This window comes from Adiantum capillus-veneris, chromosome 6 (assembly GCF_014529385.1).
Source record: "Adiantum capillus-veneris isolate H3 chromosome 6, ASM1452938v2, whole genome shotgun sequence".
Classification (NCBI taxonomy): domain Eukaryota; kingdom Viridiplantae; phylum Streptophyta; class Polypodiopsida; order Polypodiales; family Pteridaceae; genus Adiantum; species Adiantum capillus-veneris.
Window position 1 is genome coordinate 111,712,751 of NC_140936.1, and position 12,361 is coordinate 111,725,111.

The 12,361-nt window shown below is 39.3% G+C and overlaps 1 protein-coding gene across 5 annotated transcripts in view; it reads left to right on the forward strand.

The window, feature by feature from the left end:
* Window positions 1-9,795: 9,795 nt before the first annotated feature.
* The window catches only part of LOC147456092 (cullin-1-like), a 113,154-nt gene continuing 110,588 nt past the window's right edge, over window positions 9,796-12,361 (forward strand). For 2 of the 5 annotated variants that reach the window (XR_015188428.1, XR_015188429.1), the window contains exons 1-8: window positions 9,796-10,158; window positions 10,244-10,343; window positions 10,410-10,595; window positions 10,688-10,735; window positions 10,819-11,022; window positions 11,094-11,171; window positions 11,359-11,448; window positions 11,521-11,601. Coding sequence is in view for 3 of the 5 variants with exons in the window: in XM_086514658.1 (XP_086370784.1) it covers window positions 10,019-10,158; window positions 10,244-10,343; window positions 10,410-10,595; window positions 10,688-10,735; window positions 10,819-11,022; window positions 11,094-11,171; window positions 11,359-11,448; window positions 11,521-11,601 (927 nt within the window). In the remaining 2 variants the exon portion in view is untranslated. The remainder of the gene's footprint in view (window positions 10,159-10,243; window positions 10,344-10,409; window positions 10,596-10,687; window positions 10,736-10,818; window positions 11,023-11,093; window positions 11,172-11,358; window positions 11,449-11,520; window positions 11,602-12,361) is intronic. The other 3 variants (XM_086514658.1, XM_086514657.1, XM_086514656.1) reach the window with 3 other exon arrangements.

The window sequence follows — 12,361 nt, forward strand, 5'->3', positions numbered from 1 at the left end:
TATTTAAGTCTCACACTATATGATTATGAATGATGGGATTTTAAATTCAAACACACGTAAAATTTACCGGGAAACCTTTGGTTGGGTATCCATCACATACTGAGAAAACTTTATAGTGGTATGATAATAATTCAAATGGTTTGTGTAATACTTGTATGGTGATTGATTGAGACCTTTTGGATTCCATCTCTCACCCGTTTGGGATATGGTATAGAAGAAGACATTCATGTTCCACCAATTGGTACCCAATGTATAATTTCTTGTTTCAAAGGTGTGGAATTCCACAAAAAATTTCTTGATTTTGAAAAGCAAGCTATAATCACCCACTCTATATCTGTCTCTAAACAGAGCTGCTGTCAATGATTGGATCTCTTTACTGATTCTTTCTAGAAAAGAGAAGGATAAGCTTTTGGAGGCTTTTAGTACCTTCCTAGCCAAATTACCCATTATTGATGCACAAGATAGCTCAGAACTTGATTTTTATTTCACTTCTCTACCCACTATTGTGAACAAGCTCTATTTTATCAATAACCTCCCTGCTGTCCCTATAGAAATTAAGCACTCAAAAGAGGTTATCAATCTCCTTCTAGATCTTGACCTTCTTGAAGAAGAAGAGATATAAGCGCTCAACTTTTTAGCAAATGCAAACAATTTATCCCCAGAAAGAGTAGTTTCTAAACTTTTTTCAAAAGTAATACCACTACTACCACCCAGGCACGTTGAATTGAATGCTATGCGACTTGAACACAAGCTCTGGGATTATGAAATATTGAACCATCGGGCACCTTTTACTATTTCCTCTCTCAGTTTGCTTTGTAGCATACCCACGGACATTGTAGAGCAATGCAAAACCCTTGCCTTACATTCCAAACATCTCTTATCACAAGATGTTCTCTTCGAGCTTAAGCATGTCAAATTATCCGATGTGGATAGTAAAAAATATCCAAGCTCCTCAATCATTGCTCGCACCAAGGGACTCTCTCTTATGGACAGGGCAAAGGATCAAAAATGGTTTCTGAGAAATTATTGGAATTCTTATAGACCCTTCCTTAAATGCCAATGCAAAAGAGTTGATCCAAATTCCAATTGTTCCTCTTCAATCATTTGGTTTGACCAATTCTTGTGGTATGTATTCTATAATTTACCAAGGTTCTTTCAAATTTCATAAGGACCAGCACAAGTATATGCCTTTATAGCTTGGATAGCCTCATTTCCAACAGAATTAAGGCATGCTGTAATCATTTATTATCAGTTTCATGAGCACATGCTAGAAACAGCTAAAGGACTAGTCCTATACACACTAGGGACTCCACTTCTTCAAAAGCTACACAACACACCAGTATCCAACACAACTGAAACCTTACTCAAACCTCCAAAAGGTAAAGAACAATTAAAGAAGATCACACATACACCAAGCAGCATGGTGTCAACAAGTAAGAAACCAAGGTAGTTTAGAGGGTCGAAGGACTATGGAGATACTCCCAAGGCACTTGAATACTCCAATTCTGAGGACCAGGTACACTCACTTACTACAAGAAATAATTGTTTGTTACATCTTGAACGTAATATTAGGATACATGGGAGATTTATTGAGATTTTGTTTTGTAAGAAATATATGGACTTTATCAACCCTAAAGTATTTTTCAGTGATAAATTATTTTCACATCAATAAGGATTTGTCTAAAATGAGGATTTGTTTCGGTTGGAAGTATACCAATAACCTGAACCATACTCTTTACAAACCAACTTCGGTATTTGCCAAGGAGTTTGATGAAACACAACCATGTGGGTGCCTAACTCATAAACGATTTTCTTATTTTTTAGTTGACTTAAAACCCTTTGGAAAACATGTAATCACCATAGACCCTAACATAGCTAGACATAAGATTTTTCAAGAATTTATGAGGAAAGTATTAAATCAAATTCCATTAGTACCTATAAACCCTACATCAATAGTAAGAGAACTTGGCAAAGTATGGAAGACTTTATGTACCCTCTTGGGATGTGAGGATAGTAAAGCTCATCACAATTATATTGATAGTTTAGTTAACGAGACCTTTTCCCAAAAAATTTCTTATCACAGGCAAAACCAAACTCCATGGAACACTTAATGGATGAAATTCAATATATTTTATAATATTTATTTATTTGTGGACTAGATAAATCAGCACAAACTCCGATTTTCATATGTAAAAAACTCATTCAACTAGCAGCAAGAAGAAGATTAGAAACCCCTGGATTCCGTCTTCTCTCCTCAAATGAAGAAGAAATTGGGTTAGAAACACCATTGGAGTACACTCTCTCGTATCTTATGGGAAATTTTAAAATTCACAAAATGGACTTTAGATGGATCACTAATGAACATAATTGTGTATTTTTATAGAGTACGTCGAAATCATACATAAAAAGCTACACACTTTTTCTGGGACACAAACCAATGGGTATTGGATGATCAATAATCAATGTGATGTTTTGATTAATTTACCAAAACATAGCACAACCATTCATTCATTTGACATAACATCCTCTTGACGAGATTCGTAATCTTTTCATATAATATCAAAGAGTCGAATTTTTACCATTCCGTGCAATTGTTGAACTTGATCTTGTACATTGTTTTTTTTTTATATTTGAGTTGTTCAAGATGTTAAATTTAAACCGACCTTGACCATGCAAGCACCCGTCGGCACCTCTCGGGGATATTTTTATGAAACCCGACTACGAGGGGAGGGGGCGTGTAGAGTCAACAAGACCACCACAACATACAGCTCACGAGACAGGGTCGGACAATGCAAAAAATATCCATATAGCGACCCATTGATTGAGGGACACCTCTCGGGGATTTTTTAACGAAACCGAGCGATAGGGGGAAGTACGGAGTCAACGGGACCACCACGAAGCACGGCGGTCCCTAGCAGGGTCGGACGGTGCAAAAAAAGCCCTATGGTGCACTAGGCTTTTTTTTGTCGTTCAACACCGTCATGGTCCGTGGTGGTCCCGTTGACTCCGTACGCCCCCCCCCCCCCCCCCCCCCAGGACGCTAGGTTTCGTTAAAAAAACCCCGAGAGGTGCCCTTCGACGAACGGATCGCTGCATGTTTGAGGTTCTGTGCATATGTTGCAAAAATGAAATTTATTGGTCAATATGAATCAGAAAAAAAACCAAGTATAGAATGTTGACAGAAATCGTTAACAAAAAATAATTATTCTGTTTTGATTTGGATATTACATCATGGTCGATTAGCCCAAGGGATTTTAAAAATTTCTATGGGTTTGTCACCCCTTCACCTAGGCTCAAGGCGCAATGGGAGAGGACTGATCCTGCGTGCTTTTCTGTAAAGGCATACAATGCCGTCTCTCAGTCCACCGATATACATTTGTGAGCATTTATGGTGAGGGAATCTTCAACGAGTATGGCACTTAATACTTTGCACTTGAGCACCTCCATAGAACCATTCTTAGAGAACTCTGTGTGAGCAACTCGAACAATCGATGGCCCCAGGTGGCTCAGGTAGTGCCAAAGCGAGCTATCCCTACCCATGGGCACATTGTGTGAACCTCCAGTACGCATTGCAAACTTATCAACATGGTATGTCGTCTGCAAAGCATTTTAAACGACTTTAACACTTGTTGTAAGGAGCAATAGACAATTGACCAAGTTAAGATATGTTTACCTCAGTTTCTTCATCCTTCTCTTCAAGATTTTTTTTTGTGAGATCGATGCTAGATCGATCATCTCTACCCATTGCGATCAGTGGTTTGTGTGGATGAAAATCGCTTTCCGGGACGCTTTTGTAAAATGAGGCACATGATTTGATATCAAAAGCAACATACAAGGCAAAAATACTAAATAGACAACCTAAAAACTTGAAAGAGGAGTAAAATTACACTTTGTAGGAAACCTCGATGGAGCCACTGCTGTCTCTACCTTCAGTTGTGAAGCAGTATACACATGCTGCACCTTCGCAAGCCTCTTGCCACCTTGTGTTTGCTTGAACTCCATGATTCTTCCCTTCCAATGGTGTGCTTGAGAAGCCACGTGCCTCCTTGAGACCTTGTGTGCACCTCTTGAGCTGGGTTGCATTGTCACCCACATCATTTTGTTTGAACTCCATCATCACCCAACATCCACTGTCGTCTTGTACATTGCTGCATGAAATGGAGTCAATGACACTCCTAGGTCGTCTAGTACCTCATGATGCCATGGGGAATAGTGGCACAACCTGCAGACAAACACTTATGATTAGACATTGCACATCCATGTTCTCAGCTGTATAAAGAGCAAGATTCTTGATGGTACATTGATGCCACTTACTGCTATACTGCTCCACCTGCTTGTTGGCTTAATGGGGAAGATAATGTTGCAAAGCTTGAGAGGGAAGTAGATCCTCTCTAGAGAGCTTAATGGAGAAGGAGAAGGAAACTTGTTGGAAAGAAAGAGGGATGATCTAGTAGAAGGGTATGTTGCAGATCTTCAGTTTTAGGTAGAGGTGTTTAGTGAGGCTCATGAAGAAATGGAGAACTTCAGTTTTAGGAGAATGCAGTAAGCTTGAGGAGGGAAAGGAGGTTCAAACTTCTGTTGCAGAGCTTTTGGGAGGGTAAACTGAAAAAGGAAGGAAAGAGAAGCAACTTGCAAGGTGAAGTGAAGAGAAGTGAGCCATGGTACATTAGAGAGAGAGAGGGAGGGAATGATCAACACGTTTTTAGAGGGACCCCCTTTTAGGAGAGAGAGGAGCAGAAACTAGCAGCCACTAGGCAGCCACTAGAGAGAGAAGGATTGGTTTTTACCAAAAAGTTCAGCTTTTTGAGATTATAAGAGATTTTTTTTTATATTTTATAAAAGAGTACAAGTTTGACCACTTACTTTTAGCCCTGCCATACCACGATTTTAGTCTCACATGGCATCCAACCCATTAGCCCCTTCCATAATCTCCTTTTTAATCCCATGGCAAATAAAGAGGCACCCTTAGACCTCATTCCCTTCCTAATGTATCCGCACTAGCTTCCAAAGAATACAAGATGGTACATTAGAGAGAGAGGGAGGGAGTGATCAACACATTTTTAGAGGGACCCCCTTTCAGGAGAGAGGGGAGGAGAATTTGGCAGCCACTAGAGAGAGAAGGATTGGTTTTTACAATAAAAGTTTAGCCTTTTGAGATTATAGGATATTTTTTCTTTATATTTTATAAAAGGGTACAAGTTTGACCACTTACTTTTAGGCCCTGCCATACCCCACCATTTCAGTCCACATGGCATCCACCCACTTGCCCCTTCCATAATCTCCTTTTTATTCCCATGGCAAATAAAGAGGCCCCCTTAGACCCCACTCCCTTCCTAATGTATCCGCACTAGCTTCCAAAAAATACAAATCATAAATTGATAAGAGTAAATTTATCTTGAACTTGAAAGTTCAAAAATAACTCGATCCCCAAATCAATATAGCTTTTATAATCTATCTAGTCAATTGTGCATAACAAAACATGAATTTTAAGTAACATGCAAGCATAATCTTAGTTTTCATAAAATCTAATAAAATTCAACATATTAATGGTTTTTGAATGCCCATAATTGAATCTTGAGACAAATGTAAGAGAATTGCACATATTGTCCATTGCATGGAATCAAAGAAGCTGAAAAAGAGCATGCAGCATGGATTTATGGTTCTACAAGATCACTATCGAATTTAGCATCAACAAACTTGTTCAACATGGCCAGTTCTAACATCCTACAAGGTTTTATAGCAATTGAATAACATCTCATTTTTTAAAAACTCAATGAAAGCAATCATTTAGTCTCTTCTCAAATATGGCAAAACACGCACAACTGCACAATTTTTGAAGCAATTTAAAATTCATGTGGTCAAAACTTGATGTAATACAAGAAAATAAATTGGACAAAAGTGTGCATTGTGGATGGATAACATATTACAATTGCAATTAAGGATATATTTAAGGTTTAAGAGAGGTGAAAATGACTAGAAACTTAACTAAGCAAGGGAACAAATATAAATATGCATACCAATCGCATGGGTTAGATATCAAAAAACAACTTGTAGTAGGCTCACTCCATCATAGTCTACGAGGGTAAAAGAAAGCGAAGAAGTGCATAGTTGCACATAGAAATGAAAGAAAAAGAATATGCAGGATATATCTTCTTCTCTATGAGTATAATAGATAGCCATGCAAAGAGCTAAGGAGGTAGAGATAGAAAATGACAACATGCATACCTTCTGAATCTTCTTCTTCCTTCCTTATGATGCCTCGATTTGATTAAAGAGAGTAGCTACGTACCTAAAAGCACTTTTTGCACATAGTAGAACCCAATGAAGGTTATGGAGGTGGGAGAGATGATGGATACGTTTGCAAGATTTGCATAGAGCATGCATGTATCCTCTACAAGCCTCTATAGAAATAGGAGGAGGCCTCGTGCAGAAAGGGCGTGGCTTCCTTTCTCTTCATCCATGTTTAAAGTTTTTTAGTCTCAGGGTTCGCTTTAGACATCCATGCAATTGGAATGACTCAAACGGAACCAATAACAAACATTTAATGGCCAATGAAGATGTGGCATAAACTAAGACGTCTCTTCCACCAGTTCAAATATCAATACCTGATTAAAATGTGAGCAATCTTGAAGAAATCTATAATAATAAAAGTATAGAATGTGAATTGATTGAGGGCGTTGTCTTGAACCTCGTCTCCAAAGTCGTGTGCAAAGAAATTCACGAGGATCAAATGTGATTGGTCCACTTGCCAATATGGGTCGCAAGCTACAAATTTCCATATTGTGCATTTGCTCTTAAGTGGAACCTATGGTACAATGTTTCTTATTATCTATCGAGTGATAAAGTGTTACACACAGGCCATGGTAAGCATGTTGTGGATATGGTCTCCCTTGTCTCTTTGCTTGCATGCTTAATCTCTACTTTTTGACATACCATATTTTCACCTCCTTAATGGTCACTCTCAAATCCTCATAAATGCTCCACTACAAACTCTTCTCGAAATCTTGTTGTAAGAATTTTCTCTACTTATTTCAAATTAGAATTTCGAGTCTTTGTTGTGCAAGACTCAATTGTGAGGGGCTTTATTTGTAAATACCTCCACCATAAACTTTGTCATCGTGTTGTGACACGAGTTTGGCAATGCACTATTGTAATTATTGCTTGTTTTCGTGGTAATCTAGCCCTCACCAATTTAGCTCTTCTTGTAGAGCTTATCCATTCTTCGCACACAAGATGCATTCTAATGTATCCATTGGAGATTGCTTGTAATGTGGGTTGCTTTTCTTCTTATTATTGTCCTATTGCATCCGTATTGTGTTGCTGCTTTGAGTGGGCATACGTTGATACAATTTTGTATTTGTAGAAGTTTTAACAAAATAGGTCCATGTATCCTATGAATCCATAGATTAAGATTTGGTTGGGATGGTTTCACATACTACTGTGAGGAAATACCTTCAACTACTATTGCTATGAGTATCTTCATATTTGTTCCATTAGGCAAAATTAATCTTTGCCATAAGGTCGTTTTGTTAAAATACCTCTGTGTATAGAATTCACTTTGGTTTTTAAAACTTGACATTAACAAAGGTAGCGCCTCCATCTACTTGTGTCGGTGGCCTTGATGCAAATTTGAACTAAAGGATTCGAGATAATATATCGATAGGCTTATGTAGGAAACATTACAATGCATAGGCAAATTCAACACCTCAAAGGCTGTTGGCGGGGCTCTCTAAGACAAATAGATTCTTTTAGGAGGATGTCATTCATGAAACTCATAGACTTCATAAGGTAAAGATTTCGACAACAAGCTCTTTATAGTCACAATTGACAAGCTTTGTAGTCCATGATTATGCAATAAAGTCAAGATTCATGTGGAGGCAGGTTCTATCGGTCCCCCCTTGTTGCGTCGCATGTTTATTATCCGTAGACTCACGATTGTGTAATTATGCTTATTTTTACATAGTCATGCATTTTATATGCTAGAAGAAGAAGAAAAGCTAGCTTCAAGATTTGTTAGAGATGTGTCTATATTAGTGTGTACCCCCCTTGGGTTACCGGAGGTCAATGATGCTATGGGTCTAGTGTAAAAACTAAACAAGAAAGGAAAGGAAATTGCTACAAGCTCGAGGATCAAAGGAAATATAAAACTCAAAGCTAATCAAGGGTATTGTAGAGAGTGTGGTATTGTGCCTCCTTAATCGCCAAAAATTCCAAGTAAGAAGGGAAAACCCCATGCATATAGTAGTGTGCATTTTCTCATCAAGTGAGAAAGTGGTCCTAATACCAAAAAATAACTACAATGCAATTCAAAGAAACAAAGAGAGTAGTTGTTCAATCTGTCAAGACCCCAATACTAAACCTATGAGTTTACTAAGTTCATGTGAGACCATCCAATTTACATTAACTCAATGCAAATAGGCATTTCAATCCCTTCCTCTCGTTCTCTACTGGGAGCTCCTTACCAAAAACACTTTAAATTTGTCCCGCTTGGGAGAAAAACATGTTCATTGAGACTCGTAGGCCTTGCCCTTAAGCATCTAGCTGGCCTCAACCACAACGTTGGACTATGGGGTGCGAGGCAATTAATGCAAATCTATCTATTTTTGTAGGAAAGTGTTAACCACATCCGTCTTGTGAGCCCTTTCTTCCCTAAAGAATATAGTAAGTCTTATGCTCTTGAATATGTTTGATTTATCTAGGTGCAAGAGTTTGCCATGCAGCTTCAATTACTTGGGCTAAACCATGCAAAGGAGAATGACATGCATGGGATGTAGTTAGCCACTCAAAGCAATGTGACTCATTGGTTGTTTTAGTGAGTTTCAAAACGCTTATTGGAATATACTTACTTTCTATCATGTTGATACATTCACAAGCAATTGAAAATGATGCACACCAATAGGCCATGATCACCAAGACCTTGAAACCCATCCTTGGTGTACGAACCTTCGATAGATTGAGGACAAGGTGTGCGCTAAGTAGGCTTAAAAATCAAAACAACGATTATCATGTAATGAGTGCTCAAAGGCCATAATATTGTGTGTGCTACCAAGTCAAAGGAATAGATTGATTGTTAGATTAGTCGGCTAAGCTAGCAATAGCAACTCGATATGCACCCACAAACTATAACATATGTGCATAGTGGTAAACTTATAAGAACAACGGTTTGGATTCATGCACGTACATGCAGTTGCATACCCATACTGCTTGAAACACGGTTAGAATAAGCTTGGAGAGCACACTCGCAATTGCCTACAATGAGAAGCATACTTGAACTTTTGCAAAATTTCACGAATGTTGTCCTTTAGACAAAGCTTTCCAATATATGAAAAATGTCTTTTGTGCGATGTTTCCTCATGTAGTCTCCCCTCTTTCTCTCTCATGTCATTGCTTGTTAAAGTCTCACAACCAAGAGCGAAGCAAGTCCCGCAGTACCCGGACCTCTGAATAGAGGTACTTGGTCGTTGTCACACCCATAACTAGTCAGCGAGATGGGTCTCTCAAGGGCACTGCCCTAAGAGTGTAGATAATCCTGGCCTCTTGGGGAAGCAAAGTCTCACGTAGTCCATACGAAACTAGTGAAAAAAGTGTGTGCCCTAGGAGCCTAGTCTCAATCGTGGTGTATGAGGGGAACGGTTGAGAGTGCTCAAACCCGACTCACAAAATAAAAAAAAGCTTTCTAAGATTGTCGTGAAGTACTAGAGATTGGTCTTGCCAAATTTCTCTAGGTCTATTTGGAAGAATTTTACAAAAGCATTTTCCTTGTGGTTTTCATTACATGCACATTTAGGAATTCTCCTCCTCCATCTCTAAATTGAGCGATCCGCTCAGACCTCCTGCCTTCCGCCGGGGCCTCATTATTAATCGAGTGATCTCATCCTTCGAGCACGCACAGACACATCGCCTGCGAAAAAAAACACACACATACAGACCCCCACTGAGGCGCACAATCATCCGAATCTTTCATCCCATAGACACACGCAGAAACGCAGGCACCCAGACGAATTGGGAAGGAAGTGGCATGACGATGGCAGAAAGGAAGGTCATAGAGCTCGAGCAGGGATGGGATTTCATGAGGAAAGGCATTAGCAAGCTCATCAATCTGCTAGAGGGCGTCCCTGAGCAACAGTTCAACCCTGAAGAATACATGATGCTGTACACGTATGCTTTTATTTCCCTTGCAAATTCTGCGTGTGTATCTGCCTTGGATTTTTAAAGGTGTCGATCCTTGTTTTCTGCTATGCAGTACCATTTACAACATGTGCACTCAGAAGCCTCCTCAGGACTACTCCCAGCAGCTGTATGACAGATACAGAGAATCATTTGAAGAGTATATAAATGAAATTGTAAACCTCCTTTTTTCTTGTTTATATCACCATGTGAGAACTTATTTGACAATTTATTATTGCCAGGTTTTACCTGCAATAAGAGATAAGCATGACGAGTTTATGCTGAGGGAGCTTGTAGGGCGGTGGGACAACCACAAGGTCATGGTTAGGTGGTTATCTAGGTTCTTCAATTACCTCGACAGATATTTTATTGCCAGGAGGTCTCTCCCTGGTCTATGCGATGTTGGGCTAATCTGCTTTCGTGACCTGGTACTATAGACATTTAAATACTCTTTCAGTGTTTCAGTTAAAAGAGACCCTTTTCTGGCAGTGATGGTCTCATGTGTGGAATTCGATTACAGGTTTATTCAGACGTGAAACACAATGCTAAGGAAGCAGTTATTGTCTTGGTACATTGTTGAATATAGTTACGTTTGTATCACAATTGGAACTTGTTTTTGTATACTGATACTTGCATTGGGACCTCATGTAGATTGACAAAGAACGGGAGGGTGAGCAGATAGATAGGGCTCTATTGAAGAACGTACTTGGAATTTTTGTCGAGATAGGCATGGGAGGAATGGAATCTTATGAAAATGACTTTGAGGCATCAATGCTAGAGGATACAGCAGGATACTATCGACGGAAGGCTTCATCTTGGATTGAGGAAGATTCATGTCCAAACTACATGCTACAGGTCTTGTTTCCGCAAAGATTTGGCTATATCAAATCTCTTTGTGCGCCACAAACCAACTTTGTTGAGTGCAGGCCGAGGAGTGTTTGAAGCGAGAGAGGGAAAGAGTTGGGCACTACCTACACGCAAGCAGCGAGCAAAAATTGTTGGAGGTTAGCGAAGTTTATGTACTTTTTAAGTCTTCAAGATTCTAAGTAATAAGCTGTCATCAGTTTTATGTATCTAGTGGATTTTTTTGGCAAGTCATGCTTTTTAGAACCGAACTTTTCTATGTCACTTAGTTTCAGCGTAGCTTCAGGCTGTTGACTTGTTGTGATTGTTGTTGGGTATATTCTTCAGAAAGTGCAGCATGAGTTGCTAACTCAGTATGAGCAGCAGCTTCTTGAGAAAGAGCATTCTGGATGCAGGGCCCTTCTGAGGGATGACAAGGTAGTTAGGAGCCATCGATCGGTTAGAGGTTTAATTCCTTAACTCATTGATAACTTTGAGCTGGTTTTACAGGTCGATGATCTGTCAAGGATGTATCGTTTGTTCTGCAAAATAACAACAGGGCTCGATCCAATCGCCAATATTTTTAAGAAGGTAATCTCTTTGCATATACCGATAAATTGATGTGAGACCTTTTTGTACATAATTGATTCTGAGTTACGTCTTAGCAAAGAATCCACAGAAAGTTGTTGTACAAGATGTATCATAAATAATTACTTTGAAGTAATATCTCTTGCTTTCAATTAAGCATTAGGCAGCACATCTGACATAAGAAGGGGGGACGGATATTTGGTGAAGGCGGCCAAGTAGAGCACCTGCGGTTCTGTAAACCTTAAGGGACCACCATAGTTAAAAGTATGGTGGTTGCTTAGAGTGGAGACTGTGTGTGTGTGTGAAAGTGATCATGTAGCATGGCCAAGTGGACAAAGAGGAACTGAGCCCAGAAGGTGGGCCGTGGGCCTACTGCACCGGTCGTGGGACCTTAAACTCTAAAAACCCAAAGCTTGATACTTGCAAGCTTTAAATCTTAAAAAATAGGCCTTTTGGATAGGCTTTTTTAAAATGGTTAATCTTTATTAGCCCTTTTGTTCAGGAGTTGGCTCTCCTTGTGTCAGGTGGTCATGCCACGTCATCACTTTGTGACATACCCCTTCTTGAAAGAATTGTAATCACCCTCGATTACGCCTGCAAAACAGACAAAGGCCATAAACCATTTCAGTAGACATTGACTAAGTACCGACGCACTAGACACAACACATCTAGCACTTTTACAAAGACGATAGTCACATCACTGCACATGACATCACATGACAAATCAAGCACATAAAAATTCATTCCAAATCTTAGACCATGA